Source organism: Taudactylus pleione, unplaced genomic scaffold (assembly GCF_031769625.1).
Source record: "Taudactylus pleione unplaced genomic scaffold, aTauple2 ptg000089l, whole genome shotgun sequence".
Taxonomy (NCBI): Eukaryota; Metazoa; Chordata; class Amphibia; order Anura; family Myobatrachidae; genus Taudactylus; species Taudactylus pleione.
This window is the reverse complement of record NW_028284491.1, coordinates 16820356-16840093: the sequence shown is the minus strand read 5'-3', so window position 1 is coordinate 16840093 and position 19738 is coordinate 16820356. Positions and strand designations below refer to the sequence as shown.

At 46.0% G+C, this 19738-nt stretch overlaps 1 protein-coding gene across 5 annotated transcripts in view; it reads right to left on the bottom strand.

Annotated features, from left to right (window-relative positions):
- Window positions 1-19738, bottom strand: part of PDE1B (phosphodiesterase 1B) — a 321883-nt gene that overhangs the window by 10239 nt on the left and 291906 nt on the right. For 4 of the 5 annotated variants that reach the window (XM_088469300.1, XM_088469303.1, XM_088469304.1 and 1 more), the window contains one exon: window positions 15888-15956. In XM_088469300.1, the coding sequence (XP_088325426.1) occupies window positions 15888-15956 (69 nt within the window). Of the gene's footprint in view, window positions 1-15850; window positions 15957-19738 lie in introns of all 5 variants that reach the window. The other variant, XM_088469301.1, reaches the window with a different exon arrangement.

Genomic DNA, 19738 nt, shown 5'->3' with positions numbered 1-19738 from the left:
TGACCTGTCACTCGCAAGCATGTTCCAGGAGGATTGAAAAGGTCGTAGTGAGATACCTGAACTAAAAGAAATTTATAGGTCTTGTTGTGGCAATGGACAGGCCTGCTGTTTTCATTTTCATATTCTCTTTTAGAGTAGGGAATTTACAAAGTGTGGGAGCGCTAAAAGATTTGTAACTGCAGCACATAAATTATATAGACATCAATATGAATAAATACACATTTAATAACCCAGAAGCATAAAAAATAGGTAAGTACAATGATTAAAAAGAACAAATGAAAATAAAAGTAGTTAAAAAATAGATCTGAGTCTTAGAAAAAGATGTTATATAGAGTCTTATAAAATCTTATAACAAAAATGAAAAATAGTCCATGAGATTAGAAAGTGAAAAAAGGATATAGGATGAATCCTCAAAGCGTCTTCACAGTTAGTAGGAAAAGTATGAATGTCACACTCTTGTATACAGCAATATAATGCATAATGCTGGCTTACCCGCTGAATCCACGATGTAGCTTTAGTGCCTGATAGCGGAATGGTTGTAAGGGGTATATCCACTTATAAATCCCGGCCAGGAAAAAGTATTGAAGGTGCACTGACAGGTCGGCTGTCAATATTGGTGTCAGTGTGGTTCTGACGGTGAAGCGGCTGTGGAACTCGCCCACTACTTCTGAATATGCAGTGTCTCTCTCAGAAGCAGTGTCCGCCGGAGATAATCTGGCAGGGGGCTTGATTGTAAGGGACCGTATATGATCAGCGTTGCCGTACCTGGATGCTGCGTGTGAGAGCCGCCTCCGGCTTAAAGTATTGAAGGTGCACTGACGGGTCGGCTATCAATATTGGTGTCAGTATAGTTCTGACGGTGGAGCGGCTGTGGAACTCGCCCACTACTTCTGAATATGCAGTGTCTCTCTCAGAAGCAGTGTCCGCCGGAGATAATCTGGCAGGGGGCTTGATTGTAAGGGACCGTATTTGATCAGCGTTGCCGTACCTGGATGCTGCGTGTGAGAGCCGTCTCCGGAGATGGCCTCTCAGTCAGCTGAGTGCAGTGAAATAGTGAAGCTCAAATGAGTCTTGTTCTTAGAAATATGAATGGGAACACCTTATAGGTACATTCAGGAACTTGCTAAATTGATATATAATATCACCGAGATGAACGATGACACATTCAGGGAGAGAATTGCAAGTGCACAAGAAAGAACTGGTGCAACACAGGCTAGTGTTAAATTATTTAACTGCTGTTACTGGAGGGTATTGCGTAACGTTGGCCACCCAATTTGGAGTAAAATGTTGCACCTATGTCACCAATGATACCAGCGACCCCAAGGAGGTGACAGACCGGAAGATGGATGAAATTCTGCAGCTAAAATGGGAATTTTGTAAGAACCATAATGCTTCAATGGCTGAAGTAGGGGAGAAGATAGAAGGATGGGTTTCATGGCTGAACCCAGTGAAATGGTTCTCAGGTCTAGGGGAATGGGTCCAGGAAGTGATCGCCAGCATAGGCAAATTCTTAATCCTTATACTGATTGTCATCATAATAATTGGCATATGTGTGCGGTGTGTTCCTATTGTGTTGAAGTGTGGAAAATGTAAAAATAGAGTAAAACGAAAGAACGAAATTATGATGGTGATCAGAAATGACAATATGAATACCGAGGTAAATACAGAACTGCATTACAACCCTGAACTAGGAAATACCATCATTAATGTATTATATTTAGACCTGCATAGAGTGTATTATTGAAATTTAATTTTTAAAACACCTCAGATAATGTAAAGTCTCAAATTCCCCTTCAAGACTGCCTTTATAGGACTGGTGTATCCCCATACCTTTCACATGATCTTCCAAGATCCGCGGTGTGCGTATAATAGTAGTTTTATGTCCCCACTCAGAGACACATTATTGATGGATTAAGAACCACCTTGTGCCATCCCATAATAACACTAAATAGTATATAAATGTAAGCCTAAATTATACTTTAAAATCAAATTGTGATAGCATGTTGTTTGCTATCAAAGGGTGGACTGTTGAAGCTGGATAATTGGCTCAGACAAGATCAGTTTAAAATTGAATCGCAGCGATGCCATCTTGCAACTGGCCGCAAGATGCCATCTTGGAAATGAGATCACAAGACGCAATTTTGCGAATGGCCGCCCAAGCGCCATTTTAGATAAATTCACACTTTAGTACATGTGGCGATATTACTATTAGCATCATGCGATTGCATCTTTCACCATTTCTCATGCACACATTAATACGCACAATTGCGCTGTTAACTAGTCGCATATTAGCGAATGCCTAGGTCATGCACACACATCTACCCCAAGTTAACTGGCGTCTTTACATCAAACCCCACATACTCACACATTATATATTCACATACAAGGTTCCATAAGCTTAAAGGTATAAGATTCAAGTATGCACATTTATTATAATTGTTATGAAATAAAGATTATTTGGTAACTAAGGTTTTATACGTGATAAGTAAGCCATGTTTGGTATTGTACTGATGCGTACTCTCTCAACAGTATACCGGTAACATCGATGTAGAGATCGCAATATGCATTCTCAACTTATCGACCGCAGAGACTTCAAGCAACAAAATGTACATTATATGACCAACTGTTAGGATTTGCATGAGGCGGGAAGTCAGAGACCACCAGTTGTTAGAGGCTGGACTGTGTCTAGTTGAACCAACCTGTTAGATGCCTTGTAACATATGCCCTCTCCTTTAGGACCAATGGTATTAGCAACAAACTTCTCTATTGTGTTGTCTATTTCTGGGGGGGTATAAATATGTGTGTTCTGACCCTGGGTTGCTAGTCTTCTTGCTGAATGCTGATTGACGAGGGTTTCTTGCTGATGCCTACATCTGGTCCAGAGCGCTGCGTATGTATAACTGTACATGGGTCTGTATAATTCCTTTGCGTTAAATTGTACTTAGATCATAGCGTGTAACTGACTGTACTTTTACTTGAATAATACTTTGTGCTTTGGAACCACAAGTTCTAGGTCTGGAGTCTTTATTTACTGTATGCCTGCGTACGCAAAATAGCGTCATCCTTAGAGGTTTATAGGCAGGATATCAGAAGGTATAGGCAGGAGTGTATAGAGGTTCAAGGATAGATTCGTTAAAAGAGACACTAATAAGTTATAACATTTACAAATAAATATGTAAAAATTTAAGGAGCTGATACTATTAAGCATTTTATCCTGTTTACAGCAGACTTCCTGCCTGTAAAGGCGGGTATCCACTACACAATTAAACAGAGCGATTGAACTATAACTACATCGTCATCGTTCAATCGTCTGTTAATCGGGCATAAATCGGGCGGTTTAATGTTCAAAACGACCAGCGATGCGTGCTCCCGCTGGTCGTTTTTGACATCTATATTCGACCGGACGTGCTGGTCAATCTGCCGATAATGACAGATTGGCCATGTTCGGGGATGAGGGAGGGTGCCTGCACTGTACGACTGATCATTCAGTGTAGACACAGCACAGACTGTTAAACGACTGCACGATTACAATGTCGTAATCTTTTCACAGTCTGCTAGTGGATAAGCACTTTAAATCTATTGCCTGAAATGGCAAAAGTAACAGAGAACAAAAGCTTGCTCAGATAGGGAGGTGCATTATCAAGCCTCCTAAATAGTTCTCTACCAATCAGCTGCTACCTACCATTTTATAGAATATACTTCATAAATGCTAGCTACAAGCTGATTAGTTGCTATAGTCAGGGGCGTATTTATAATTGGTGCAGGTGCATGGTGCACACGGTCCCCTGGGTCCAGTGGGGCCCACACAGTACACCCTGCACCCACACTTTTTAATACTTACCTCTCCGAAGTTCCACGTTGGCTTGAGAGGCACTACACAAAATGCCTGGAAAATTGCAGCCCGCTGGTACCTCTAGTCCCCCTTCAAAAGATATATTAAAACAACTAGCTGAAGTACCCGGCATTGTAAATCTTTACGTTATTAAGTTTTATTATGTGATGTCGTCCAAATCCATCCAGTGAAAGGCACAGAAGAGACTCCCAGGGGCAAAGTTCTGCCCGAGGCACTCCGCCGTGAGGTCTGACCGGAACCCCCACCACTCCATTAGACATCCCAGACCAATTGTCACCCCTCTGTGAAGTTGTCATCCAAATCCATCCATAAGGGTGCCCATGTCAAAGTTCTGCCCAGCGTACACCAATGGCAGGTCCGACCGAGACCTCAACCCCCTAGCATGTCTTTTGGTATCCAATGTTACCAATCTGTGAAGCTTCTGCCCAATGTACATCCTAAAACCTGGCCAGGATCCAACTGGACCACCTCACTTTGGTTTCAACCAACCCAATTGATGCAGGGGTGTCCGAATACATAACCAGACAGACAAACTAATAGACCAATAAATTGTATATATAAGATTTGTCACTCTGTCGCATTATTGCGTTGTCGCTATGTGGTCTAATAGCTTACTTTTTTGATACTAAATAACTATGTAAAATTTGGCAGCTTTACCTTCAGAGCTGTTGACGATATTTGCCAAAAAACAACAAAGAAACAAACTTCTTTTATATATATATAGATATATATAGATGACAAGACACATATACTCACCGTAGGTTCTATGTTTTTATTACACATACACTCACCGTACATACTTACCTTGTCCCTCGCGCCGGTCTGTCCCCTTGTCCAGTAGAAGCTATGATCGCTGTAAAAAAAAAATTCCATACTTACCCTCCCTTTGCTTCCAGTCCTTTTCGGTCCATGTAAGCAACCATGGTCTTGGTAAAATAAACAATTACGTGGAACCCATGGACACAGTACTGTCCTCTAAACACAGTACTTACTGAATGACAGTTCAGCCACTACATTTTCAATAGAAATACATTGGCTGAACATTCATAGGCTGAGGAGGTGAGTCTCCGGCTCTCTCAGTCAATAAACATTTCCCCATACACTTCAATGGTGGCAACCATAGGCGTAACTACTGTAGGTGCAGGGGTGCGGCTGCTATGGGGCCCAGCACATACAGTGCATTACCTTGGTCCGAGGCCCCGCACTCCCCCCCCCTATCCTTGATTTACCTGTAGCCTGCTCCGTGGTCGTGACCCCCCTCTGTGGTTGCTTCCTCCTGGTCGGCTCCGCCTCTGGCTCTCCTCATAGACTGATACTGGGAGGAAGCTTGGCCATCTCCTCCCAGCATCAGTCAGTGAGTAGAGAGTGATGGAGCCGCCCGGGAGAGTGTGCCTGTCCTGCGCAGCGCATCCACGAAGCAGGCAAGTCAAGGAGAGGGGGAGTGAGGAGGGTGCAGGGGAGGAGCATGGACTGGGGGGGAGGCCATGGTTAGAGAGGGGGCCCATTAAAATTTAGCTATGGGGCCCCCCTAGGTCTAGTTATGCCACTGGTGGGAACCGTGAGCTGGGTACCGCCTCTCTCAGCCAGTGAGTGTTCAGCCAATGCATTCACTGACCATGGATGCAGGAGATACCCCAGGGTGGGACTGAAGTCCGGGGCAATCTCGGAGAGGGGGAACCCTCATCCAGTGAAAGTTCACCTCCCCAGGGATCTGAAAATCTGCTGTCTCCACAATCTCTTTCTCTGTTACTTCTGTAGCTGTGAAAGTTGGCATTGCCGAGTCCAACGTAAGGAGCCGAAAGGGGGTGGAGGGATTCCAAAGGATCCCTCTTCGCAAACCCATGGGTGCGAGAGCAATTGGCATCTGAAGATGGCGAATGATCCCGCAGTCAAGCTCTGAAAATATATTTTTGAAGCTTGATGAATTTAGGCCCCCATACTGCTTTTGTAGAAATTAAGTGATATTGAATGGACCCCAGAGAGGGTGATGTGAGCTGGGTAATGATGAGGGGCTGATGTGAGGAGGGTAATGATGAGGAGGTGATGTGAGCTGGGTAGATGAGGAGGTGATGTGAGCTGGGTAATGATGAGGGGTGATGTAAGGAAGGTAATGACGAGGAGTTGATGTGAGGAGGGTAATGATGAGGGGGTGGTGTGAGCTGGGTAATGACGAGGAGGTGATGTGGGGAAGGTAATGACGAGAAGGTGATGTGAGGAAGGTAATGATGAGAGGGTTGATGTGAGGAGGGTAATGATGAGAGGGTTGATGTGAGCTGGGTATCGACAAGGTGGTATTGTGAGGAAGGTAATGATGATGGGGTGATGTGAGGAGGGTAATGATGAGGGGCTGGTGTGAGCTGGGTAGTGATGAGGAGGTGATGTGAAGAGAGTAATGTTGAGGGGGTGGTGTGAGCTGGGTAATGATGAGGGGGTGATGTGAGGAGTTTAATGATGAGGGGGTGGTGTGAGCTGGGTATGAGGGGGTGATGTGAGGAGGGTTATGATGAGGTGATGTGAGGAGGGTAATGATAAGGGGGTGATGTGAGGAGGGTAATGATGAGGAGGTGATGTGAGGAGGGTAATGATGAGGAGGTGATGGGAGATGGTGTGAAGAGAGTAATGATGAGGGGGTAGTGTGAGCTGGGTAATGATGAGGGGGTGTTGTGAAGGGAGTAAGGATGAGGGGGTAATGTGAGCTGGGTAATGATGAGGGGGGTGATGTGAGCAGAGTAATGATGAGGGGTTGATGTGAGCTGGGTAATGATGAGGGGGGTGATGTGAGCTGGGTAATGATGAGGGGGTGTTGTGAAGGGAGTAAGGATGAGGGGGTAATGTGAGCTGGGTAATGATGAGGGGGTGATGTGAGCTGGGTAATGATGAGGGGGTGATGTTAGGAGGGTAATGATGAGGGGATGATGTGAGCAGAGTAATGATGAGGGGATGATGTGAGCTGGGTAATGATGAGGGGGTGATGTTAGGAGGGTAATGATGAGGGGGTGATGTTAGGATGGTAATGATGAGGGGGTGATGTTAGGAGGGTAATGATGAGGAGGTGATGTTAGGAGGGTAATGATGAGGGGGTGATGTTAGGAGGGTAATGATGAGGGGGGTGATGTGAGCTGGGTAATGATGAGGGGGTGTTGTGAAGGGAGTAAGGATGAGGGTGTAATGTGAGCTGGGTAATGATGAGGGGGTGATGTGAGCAGAGTAATTATGAGGGGGTGATGTGAGCAGAGTAATGATGAGGGGGTGATGTGAGCTGGGTAATGATGAGGGGGGTGATGTGAGCAGAGTAATGATGAGGGGGTGATGTGAGCAGAGTAATGATGAGGGGGTGATGTGAGCTGGGTAATGATGAGGGGGTGATGTTAGGAGGGTAATGATGAGGGGGGTGATGTGAGCAGAGTAATGATGAGGGGGTGATGTGAGCTGGGTAATGATGAAGGGGTGATGTTAGGAGGGTAATGATGAGGGGATGATGTGAGCAGAGTAATGATGAGGGGGTGATGTGAGGAGTTTAATGATGAGGGGGTGGTGTGAGCTGGGTATGAGGGGGTGATGTGAGGAGGGTAATGATGAGGTGATGTGAGGAGGTGATGGGAGATGATGTGAAGAGAGTAATGATGAGGGGGTAGTGTGAGCTGGGTAACGATGAGGGGGTGTTGTGAAGGGAGTAAGGATGAGGGGGTAATGTGAGCTGGGTAATGATGAGGGGGGTGATGTGAGCTGGGTAATGATGAGGGGGTGATGTTAGGAGGGTAATGATGAGGGGGTGATGTTAGGAGGGTAATGATGAGGGGGTGATGTTAGGAGGGTAATGATGAGGAGGTGATGTTAGGAGGGTAATGATGAGGGGGTGATGTTAGGAGGGTAATGATGAGGGGGGTGATGTGAGCTGGGTAATGATGAGGGGGTGTTGTGAAGGAGGGATGGTAAGGTAAGGTAAGGATGAGGGGGTAATGTGAGCTGGGTAATGATGAGGGGGTGATGTGAGCAGAGTAATGATGAGGGGGTGATGTGAGCAGAGTAATGATGAGGGGGGTGATTTGAGCAGAGTAATGACGAGGGGGTGATGTGAGCTGGGAAATGATGAGGGGGTGATGTGAGCAGAGTAATGATGAGGGAGTGTATTTCAGTGAGGCACTTGGGGAAATAAAATATAGCTTTTACGATTTTCATTAAAATTATTTTAATAAGTAAGCATAATATTACAACAATAAAAGATGCAAAGATGCACAGCGCGATATGTCGGCCCGCCGCCCAATGTGTACCAATCTTGCACCAGATACTGATCAGTGCTGATCTTGCACCAAATACACCTTCTAAGAGGCGCATATCCTCCCTTACATTCTATGCTATCAATTTAAACGAGCCCTTACTGTACACAGGCTACGCTTCCTGCCCATTCCCTCCTCCGTTCTGCCTCTGTAGGAGGCACCACACATATATACATCTCAGTCTGCATACAGAATTAGATAAACTCCATTTTGATGCTCATACACAGTACAGAAAATTACATTTTGCGCTTCCCTTTTGCACTCACATCCAATTTTACATAAGTGCATAATATGCAAGTATACTGAGTTGCTAAACTTTTGACCCCTAAAACAGACACAGGGCCTGATTCAGACTCGGTCGTCAAGCTGCACTCGCTCGCTGCCAAAAGGGGCCGGGTATGCAAATTCTGCAATCACACTGTCTGGCTTAAGGACGCCCTCTATGTCTTATAGGGCGACGGCAGTGAGCGTACACAGGTGTATAAAGCCGTCTACCTTTCTCTCTAAGCACACGTCATCTCCAGTAAGTGTATGATCGGGACCAATCGGAGCTGCACGTAGCACTTGAGGTAGCCCCTACCCCACCGCAAGCACTGTGATCAGTTCAGGCAAAAATACAACCAAGTGACGTATTCAATGACGCCACTTTGCTAATTATGCACACCCATTAAACTCCGTTTTGACGCTCAGGCACGCCTGCGTTCGCACATCCACTCCCTCGTTCACAAGCACCTTCCCCTGTCACCACCCACACACGGCGCAATCTGTCACTAAAAAGTAGCGTCCGGTCTGTGTACTAGGATTTCACGATTCCCGGCTGCACTGACTGGTTCGCGCATGCGTACTTTGACGCATACGCAGATGTGCGATAATCGCCCCTAGCGTGTGTTCGCAGCTTAGCGATCGGGTCTGAAGCAGGCCCACTGTTTGTTCAGAATTAAAAAATAGTTTGTATTAGTTTGTATCCACTGTTCCATAAGAGAGAAATGAGATTGCAGTAGAAGCTGATTTACAGATTGTTCGTAAGTCTTTTAAAAATACGTAAAATAGTAGTGGCCTAGCAAAGAACCATGAGGGACTCTATAATAACTTCTAATGGCCTGATTCAGTGTTGTACGTAAACCGGAAGGTTTGTGTACAATACCGATGGTGGGAGATCTGTGCATGCAGGTCTCCTTCTGCGAGATTGTTCACGGTGTGCCCATGCAGCTGTTTGGGGGCAGTGACAGTGACCATTTTAAAAAATGGGGGTGTGTCACTCTGTTTTATAGGCGTGCCATTCCAGGGAGTGCCTAAGCCTCCTGATGCCGATTTCCAGGCCCTGGCAGAGGAGTTCTGGTGGCCATTCTGAGTAAGCTTACTCAGATGGCTTACTGAATTTTCGGATGCAGCAATTGAATCTGCAATGCCAGCAGTCTTTTGCCTTCAGACACCTCCTGCGAGAATAACATTGTTTTGCATCGCTGCTGCGTCTAAAGATGCAGCAGAGATGCAAACAGGATCCATCTCTGAATCAGCCCCTAAGGCACTAGTTATTTATATAGTGCACACATATTCTGCAGCGCTTTACAGAGAATATTTGGTCATTCACATCAGTCCCTGCCCCAGTAGAGCTTACAATCTATGGCCCTCATTCAGAGCCACTCGCTAGCGGCAGTACGCTCGTTCCGAGCGATGTTCGCACATCTGCGCATGCGTACGGATCGTTATACGCATGCGCGAACCAGTCAGTGCGGCCGAAATTCATGTGCTCGCAATATAGCGAATGCCTGCTATTTTGAGTGACAGAATGAGGCGTATGTGGGTGGTAACAGGGGAAGGTGCTTGAAAATGGGGAGTGGAGATCCGAACGCAGGCGTGCTTAAAGGTCAAAACGGGCGTTTTATGGGTGTGCATAATTAATACAGCAGCGTCATTGACCACGTCATAGGGTTATTTTATAGCCAGAACTGCTCGCAAGATTGTGGTAGCAAAAACCAACCACAAGAATAGCGAGCAGTTCATACGCTGGTCGATGTACTCGATTAATCTAATAAATAGCGGACATGACGTATGGTGCGTGCGGCCAGGGGGCGTTTTTAACAAATAAACGAGCGTATGTTTTGCTCGCTCATTCAGACTTAGAGGTGTGAACAGACTGCAATTTGCGAAATGATCATTTGAATAGCCACCCCTTGTTTTTGAACGAACGACCGCAAATAGCGAACGGCTCTGAATCAGGCCCTATATTCCCTACCACATGCTCATGCACATACACACTAGGATTAATTTTGTTGGGACCCTATTAACCTACCAGTATATTTTTGGAGTGTGGGTGGAAACCGGAGCACCCGGAGGAAACCTATGCCACCACAGGCAGAATAAACAAACCCCACACCGATAGGGCAGTTGTGGGAATCAAACCCACGACCTCAGTGCTGTGAGGCAGTAATGATAACCATTACACCATATGTGCTGCCCAAGAGTTGACATATTCAGTGATTTTCCTGATAAAAAGAAGTAAAACTAATGTAAGGACAGTTTTCCATATCTGAGTACTGAAGTTTGTCGAACAACATAGTATGATCCATAGTGTAACAAAAAAAAATATACACGAATCCTACCAGTCTACTGTTTATGTTCCATTCAATATTTAATTTTAATGGGTTGTTACTGTTTGGTCGGAAGTCAAGCAGTGTAAGAGGTATGCGTTAGCATCCTGGTCTGGATGCCGACACTCCTATTACCGGCGCCAAAAACATGATGCTGGTCAGAAACCCGACGCCCGCATCTTGACCACTGGGATACCGAAGGTAAGTATCGGGGGGGGTAGGCTTAGGGGATAGGCACTAAGGGGGAGGGTTAGGGTTAGGCACTGGGAAGGGGGAAGTTAGGGTTAGGCACTAGGGGAGAGGTTAGGGTTAGGCACTAGGGTGGGAGGTTATGTTTAGGCACTAAGGGGGAGGGTTAGGGTTAGGCACCGGGGAGGGGGAAGTTAGGGTTAGGCACTAGGGGAGAGGTTAGGTTTAGGCACTAAGGGGGATGGTTAGGGTTAGGCACCGAGGAGGGGGAGGTTAGGGTTAGGCACTAGGGGAGAGGTTAGGGTTAGGCACCAAAGAGGGAGGGTTAGCATACCGACCAACAAGTGTCGGTATGCTAGCCCTTATCGGGATGCCAGCGTCGGGATTCTAACAGCCGGGATCCCGAGCACCGGCATCTCATACCGATTCCGTTTAAGCTTTATTGTAGTATGTGACTTTCTACACGTATTATGTATTTGTGAATATTGATAGCTCCATAGTACAACGGCATGCTTAGTGGTCCTTTACATTTATACAGTATGGAACCGTTTATAATTTTATTATACATATACCAAATAATACATATTTCGATGTGATAGTTAAGCAGTGATGTTACAGTATCTGCCACATAGCATATGCTGCAGCCCTAGAACTCAATGAGTTTATGAAATTATGTTATTAGACTGCAAAGCTCCCCCTATCCCCTGGTCCCACTGGTTTATTCCAGACATGAGATCCTTCTCTTAGCTGCTTGCTGTAATAACCCCATACTGTACAGTACTTTATTAGTTTCTCATGTCCACTATGCACAACGCAGACTGCAATGTGCTCGTCTATCTACTTTACATTCTAGATAAGATGATTACACTCCAAGCTAATAACAAGTGTAGAGTTTTGTTGTTTTTCCCAACAGCATAGATCAAGCATATGCAACAATAAGCACATCAATGTCTCAATAAGCACATCAATGTCTCAATAAGCACATCAATAACTCAATAAGCACATCAATAACTCAAGTGCTGGTAGCAGAACCATTGCCTGTCATTGTGATGTCCTAAGTATCCACTTATCTATTAGTGGCATTTTATCACTGGAGCTTCAATGTTCTGCTCTATTACTCAATCAAGAGGAAGAATTCAGAAATATAATCATACTAAAGCAAACTGCAAAAGTCAAAACATATACCAGACAAAGGCCCTCATTCAGAGCCGTACGCTCTGAGCAGAGCGCACGCTCTGAATGAGGGCCGCCCTCCATGAAAATGGAGCGTCCTCCTGGACGCTCGTATAGCTGTGGGTCACCACCCACAGCCTATACGAGCGTGCATTTTGATGGCCGCGATGGTCATGACCATCGCGACCATCGAAACTGCGAGCCGGAGCCTGCGGTTGAGGTTTTCAACCGCAAGCTCCGGAGTGATTTTGGCTCTATCAGAGCCAAAATCACTCCCACTGACATCACTAGTGATGTCAGTGGGCCGGCTTATCATGGGAACGCCCCCGTCAGGGAGGCACGCCCCCGGCACGCCCACCAAAGGGGGCGTGCTGTCAATCAACATCGACAGCACGCCCCCTTTGATCAGACACAACGAGCTAAGGACTTTCCTTCGCTCGTCGCGTCTGGCGCATGCGCACGACGGAGCTCCCTCCGTCGTGCGCATGCTCAGTGAAGAACATCGACCCACTTGCGAGCGGACAGCCGCTCGCGAGTGGGTCTGAATCAGGCCCAAAGTCTTGGCTGCAGACACACTCTTTCTCCCAAATAAATACAACAGCTCTATTCAACACAATTCCATAGACACAGTTACATGATACCTGCCTGAGACTTTCTACTACTAGGCTTCTCTATGTCTCATTAGTACAACCTAGTTCTCACTCCTTACATCTCTACCCTTCCATTCCCTGCTTTTATAGTACCTGTCTCCGTCCCCACACTGCTGCCAATTTACACCACAACTTGATCTTACTGGTGTCATTTTACATCTCAAATTTGCACTGTCATAAATGTGTAGTTGTGTGGGATTTTATTGAGACTCATGTTGTGGTTTGGGCCTATTTGCGAGGTTGTCGGGTGGACTAGTCTGGCTGTACCATCCCACCTGTATGAATTAAATATGGTGGAGGGGGGTCTTGGGGCTTGGACTGCACACCCTAACCTGATGAGGTCAAAGTGACGTGGTAGGTGGGCTTACATTTTCGTCCAAACGTGCTAAGAATCTCATTTGCACTGCATGTTAAATTGAAGAGTTTATTATAATTGTTCTGATTATCAGTATTCTTAGTGCTTAGAGTGGGCACCTGCATTTTCTTTTTTTCTGAACTAGGTTTGGGCCTACTTGCTCATGTGATGGTAGGACCAAACTGCCGTCTACATTAATTATAGGATCTTGTTTGTACATCAGTGGCTGCAGTGCTCATGCGTGGTCTCCTCATTAGTTGGGAGTTTGTTTGGAGATACTGAAGGCACAACAATAGAAGGGTGTCAGGTGTAAGACATGTGGGGATATTCAGTAATCCAAGTCCTTGGTAGCTAAAAGGAGGGAATGCAGAATTGATGTTATACTAAGAAGATGGGTTTGTGGAATGGCAAGGTGGGTATTGGGTCACTCTGGTATGCCCTGGAGGGCACCATGGTAAACCAAAATGAACTGTGTATGATGTGACAATCAGGATGTATATGTTGCGGGTGAGGAACAATGCCCAAAAGTGACTTTGGAGTGTGCCAGCGTGGAGGGGACTAGCGAAACACTTCCTTACCTATGCCTGTTCAATTGGCCGATCAGATTTACTACTTAAATACTAATGAGACCATTCATGGGTTACTTTTTAAAATATATTGCCGATTTAATGCTGGTCATATACAGGGCAATCCTGCAACCCACAGAATTCAGTATGGTCACACATTTAGGTTGGTTGAATCACTGTTGAGATGATCACACAGGTAGGTAGCAGCCCTATTCTAGTCGTCTGCAGACATCTTTTACCAACATGTCAATATTATGCGTTGTGGACAGTGGCTGCATTACTATACTGTGGCCAGTGTAATGCTGTACTTGCATCTGTTCCTCTGTCTAAACTCTGCAGCATTTATATGGTAGAGGAATACCATACATCACTCTCCCCCTATTAGTATAATTGGTAATTGCAGGGATGATACACATAGCTTATCCAATCAGCTGCACTGACAACCATTCAATGTCCCGAGTTTGCTTTCACTACCATTAGGCTGTAAGCTTTCACAAGCAGGGCCTTGCTTCCTCTCATACCCACCCCATATACCTTTTTACACATGAGCCCTCATGTCCCATTTGCAAGATCTTACTTACATGCTATGCACAATATCCAGCTTTATCCCTCATGCTTGTTTTTCGTTCGCCCTATGATCCAGTTTTCTTTTACTCTATTTTGCTTGCAGGGGAGTATTAACGCCCGAGAGGTCTGTGTGCAGTGGGCCCCCTCCTTGAGCAGCAACCCCCCACCCCCACCCAAGCCACGCATCTTATGTTGCTCTGGCAAGCGGGTCCTCCTACTCCGTGCCACCATCGAGAAGATGGTGCATGTGCCCAAGAGAACAGAGGCTCTGGCGTTGTCTTTATTTCCACGACGCAGCTCCATCTTCCCAAAGATGTCACTGGGAATATGGTACCGCAGAGGAGGGACCCACTTTCCAAGCAAGATAATTATAGTTGGGTACAAGGTGCTGGGTGTGCAGTGTGGAGCCTCCCTGGACTCAGGGGCCCATGTGCACCACGCACCCTGCACCCATTATAAATATGCCTATGCTAGCTTGACCTACACCATACCTGCACTCAACCATGTAACCTGTACTCTGTGTCTCCTGTATTGCTGTATCGTGCCATGTCATGTTACATTACAGATGTGTCCTAACACATCTTTGCTACACTCGTGCCAAAAAACTCCTCTTGGCGCGCCAGGTTTCGTGAGACTCTGCTAGCGCCGGACATCTTTTTTGCGTCTTTTTTTTTCTGAAAATGCATCTTAGTAGCTATGGTATGTGACTAGGACGCACCAGAAGCCTGGGCTGATTAATTTGAAATGCGAATAATGTATATCTGGGCACTGCAATGTCCCTCCTCGCAGTGTCACCCAATGCGGGGAAGGTTGTATTGCGCATAGCAAAGCTGAATGCCGACAAAAGGGGCGTGGCCTCATGGGCAGAGGGCCAAACCCCGTTTTAGTCACTTCAGGGGTCCCGGAGGTGCGGACTGCCCCCGGGGACCACTCTGTGTGCAGTGCCGGCTCCCTCACTGTGTCAGGAGCCAATTGCTGCATGTAATGCTACAGTGCAGCACCAGGCTCCTGTCAATGAGAAATCAGCACTTTGGTGTCACCCCTCGTTGGGTGACACCTGGGTGCGGACCGCACCCCCTTGTGATGCCACTGTATCTGGGTGTGACTGAGTCGCTGAATCTGTATACGAAATGCTACAATGTAGCAGCCGAAGCTTATTTCATTCCAAGTTCTGTTGTGCTTCATATACAGACTCAGGTGCACACAGATACAGGTGTCGCATATCAAATTAATCTGTTGGTGTTTCCTAGTCGCATCGCATTGAGACTTGGGACGCATTTTCGGCAAAAAAAAATGCCCGCTAGCAGAGTTGCATGGGACCTGGCGGCTCACTCATGCAAATTGCACTGCGTGGTGAGGCTAGATGTATCTTTAGGACACATCTGTACGTTATTTTATATTATGTTTTGTTTATCCATATTGTTTTACTTATTGTACAAAGCTACAGAACTGTTGTGGTGTCCATGTCTATTGCTTAATACCTCGTATGGACGTTCTCCATAGGGGGTGCGTACAAATGCTTCAGGTATATTGACACAGTACTTGTACAGAAGAGCAAGCACTGTGAATATAAGGCCTAAAGTTGCTACCTATCCTGAATCCTCTCTCTTTCTCTCTCTGCTTCCCTACCTGGTCTCCATGGAAACTGTGCACTAGTCCAGGTTACCATTTTCCTCTGTGCTATGTTCTTCCTCGCAAGGTGAAAGTTCATCCACAGACGTCTGGTTCGTGATTCCTGGAAAGAGAATAAATAAACATATTTTATCATATGGTCTTGCTTTCAGTAAACAATATTGTTCTTTAAATATTGTTGCATAAGCTGTATTGATAGATATGAGGGCATGGTCATTCTAAGTTTTTCATGTCTGCAGCAGGGGCCTCTTTTGTCACAGTAGAACCTGTGACTTTGGGGTCTATTTACTAAGCAGTGTTAGGAGACAGACTGAAAAGTGATAAGAAAGTGATAAGGTGCCAGCCAGTCAGTTGGGAGCTGATTGCTGGCACCTTATCACTTTCTTATCACTTTTCACTCTGTCTCCTAACACTGCTTAGTAAATAGACTCCTTTATGTTAATACAGCTACAAAGCCCTTTCCTCGTGTACATCCATTCATCCGAATGTGCAAGGCCTGAGCCGCCCACGGTAAGCGTCTGTAGAAGCTAAAATGCCGCTTGGTGAGTCTTTAGATGCAGCACCGAAACGTGCACCTGCCCTCCGTCTGATTATGGCCTCCTCTGTCAGCGGCTCAGCGTGTATGTACACAACACATGTCCATGTATGTTTCAGCATGACGCCTGCACCACTCCTATAAGACACAACATCTCTGTGCTTCTGTTTAGCCCACTACCCCATAACCTCCCAGTCACTGCCCAGTAACGCCCAATATATTTCAGAGATCGTGCTTCCAAATCTGTATTGCATCTCAGTACTAACAGCATGCGCAGTGTGACGTATATGTGCCTATGCCCATGTGTATATGATTTAGACAAAGGCTGTAGCACAGCTGCTCCATCTTTATAGCTCACATATAACATCAGTAAAAGAGCATGCACTGCCAAATATTAGCACTGTACATCACTGTGGAGGTTACAAAGATTTAACACTCTGCAGGGGTACATGTTTACCAGTTACACATTAAATGGACAGTCACTATGTATATATATATATATATATAAATAACTAATGTCAGCAAATGTGTGAAAGTGCGCTGGATGTCAGATATATTGCTGCACATTTCAATTTGTCTAAACTCGATGAAATCAAAAGCAAAGCATCACAACACAATACAATTATAGCAAACAGCAATACTACCAGCTCTTAATGGGTCCAATGTCCATAATTTAAGGTGTAGCAAAGTTCAAGCATAAGAACTTGCAGCTCCCCTGCAGTAGTTGGTCATAATATATATATATAATATATATATATATATATATATGTCCAAATTCAGCCCGGCACTCCCCAAAAATATCCGCAGACAGCTTGCTCCTGGTGCCCTCCACTGGGGTACGAATCCCCCACAATATAGAAATGAAGAACTGGCGGCACTCAGGAGACTTGTAGAAATAGTGAAAAACGTAGTGCTTTTAATCTACGTTTCGGGACTTTAAAATCCCTTCTTCAGGATACACAACATGTTGCGTATCCTGAAGAAGGGTTTTTGAAGTCCCGAAACGTAGATTAAAAGCACTAAGTTTTTCACTATTTCTACAAGTCTCCTGAGTGCCGCCAGTTCTTCATATATATATATATATATATATATATATATATACGTACACTATATACATCTGGTGGGATCAGCTCCCTCCAAGGGAGATGAAAGCAAAGCCTGTGCAGTTTGTTGCAGCAATGGAGATTTTGAACTGCGGGTTTTCAAGGTTGCACAAGCCCAGCTGCAAGTCATTACTGAAGACAGGAAGAGTTAAAAACTTTCATTCACCCAGTGCTCTGGGCACTGATGAGGAATAGCGTCCAGCGAGTAGGCCGAGTGTGACTAGTGCCAGGGACCAACTAAATAGCTGTGCTGGGAAGCATGGCAGGAGGTGGCTGATTTCCATGGCAGCAGACTGAAACTCTATGGACTTTGGTGCTGGGTTATTTCAGTACACCAGCGCGGGCAAAATCTTGGAGGCGGGAGTGGCAGGAAGTAATCAATTGGCATGAGAGGCGGCGTGTATTTGTTGAACGAAGAGGGCGGACAGGAGAGTGAAGGGAAATTAGATCAGAGATGTAAATGGGAGAGGAATGGCTGAGGGCTTTGTAAGTGAGTGTGAGAACCTTAAATTGGGTTCTAAAAGGGAAGGGGAGCCTGTGGAAAGCTTGTAGGAGAGGGGAGGCAGATGCAGAGCATTTTGAGAGGAAGATGAGCCGAGCAGCAGCACTGAGGACAGACTGGAGAGGAGAGAGAAGGGATTTGGGGAGGCCAGATAGGAGGAAGTTACAGTAGTCCAATCTGGAGATGACCAATGAGTGAATGAGGGTTTTAGTGGCATCCTGAGTGAGAAAGGGTCTAATCGTGGAAATATTTTTAAGAAGAAAACGACAGGACTGTGAGAAATTCTGGATATCTGGTTTGAGGGAGAGGGAGGAGTCCAGGATAACTCCAAGACAGCGCACTATGGGGCTAGAGGAGATAGTTGTGCCATCAACTGATAAGGAAATTGTGGAAAGTGTGGTTATGTAGGGGGGAGGGAAGACATATTAAGTTTAAGAAATTGCTGGGACATCCAGGAAAAGATGGGCGAGAGACAGTTGGATACACGAGTGAGGAGAGAGGGAGAGAGGTCAGCGAGGAAAGGTAGATCTGAGTATCATCAGCATAGAGATAATATTGGAGGTCAAAAGAGCTGATGAGTTAACCTAGTGAGGATGTATAGAGTGAGAAAAGGAGAGGTCCAAGAACAGAACCTTGGGGAACACCTACTGCAAGAGGCTGTGGGGGAGAAGAGGAGTCATGAGAGGAGACAGAGAAGGATCGATCAGAGAGGTAGGAGGATAGCCAGGAGAGGGCAGTGTCACGTAGACCAAGGGAGTGAAGGATTTGCAGAAGGAGAGGGTGGTCCACAGTGTCAAAAGCAGCAGAAAGGTCAAGGAGAATGAGCAGAGAGTAGTGGCCCTTGAATTTAGCAGCAAGGAGGTCATTGCTGACTTTAGTGAGGGCAGTTTCAGTGGAGTGGAGAGAACGGAAGCCAGACTGAAAAGGGTCAAGGAGGGAGTGAGAGGAAAGAAAGGTGGTAAGGCGCTTGTAAACAACACGCTCAAGAAGCTTGGAGGCAAAATGGAGGAGAGAGATGGGACGGTATTTGTAGAGAGTGTTAGGATCAAGGGTAGGTTTTTTTAGTTTGGGGGAGACAAGGGCATGTTTGAATGCAGACGGGACAGTGCCTGATGATAGGGAGAGATTAAGGAGGTGGGCAAGATGGGAGCAGGCAGAAGGAGAGAGGTAGCGGAGGAGACGTGAAGGGATAGGGTCAAGGGGGAAGGTGGAAGGGGGGGAGGACTGGATGAGGGACATGACTTCCTCTCCAGATACAGGGGAGAAGAAAGTTAGAGTATGTAAAATGGAAGGAGAGGGGTGATCTGGGAAGAGAGGAGGTGGATAGCAGGGGGACTGGTGGGATATGATGTCCTGACGTATGGAGTCAATTTTAGATGTAAAGTAGGTAGCTAAGTCAAGGGCAGAGAGCGAGGAGGGGAGGCGAGGAGGGGGTGGGTGGAGGAGGGAGTTGAAGGTGGTGAAGAGACGTTGGGGATTTGAGGACTGAGAGGAGATGAGGTTCTTGAAATATGACTGTTTAGATAGGGAAAGGGCAGCACTGTATGATGAGAGCATAAATTTGAAATGGAGAAAAACAGCCTTAGAGCATGATCTTCTCCTCTGTTGCTCAGCAGTTCGCGAACACTTTTGCAGGTATCTGGTGCATTTGGAATGTCAAGGTTGAGGTGTAAATCTGCGAGGATGAATAGTGTTCGCCGGAGCAACAGAGTCCAGAGCAGAAGTAAGGGATGTATTGTATAGAG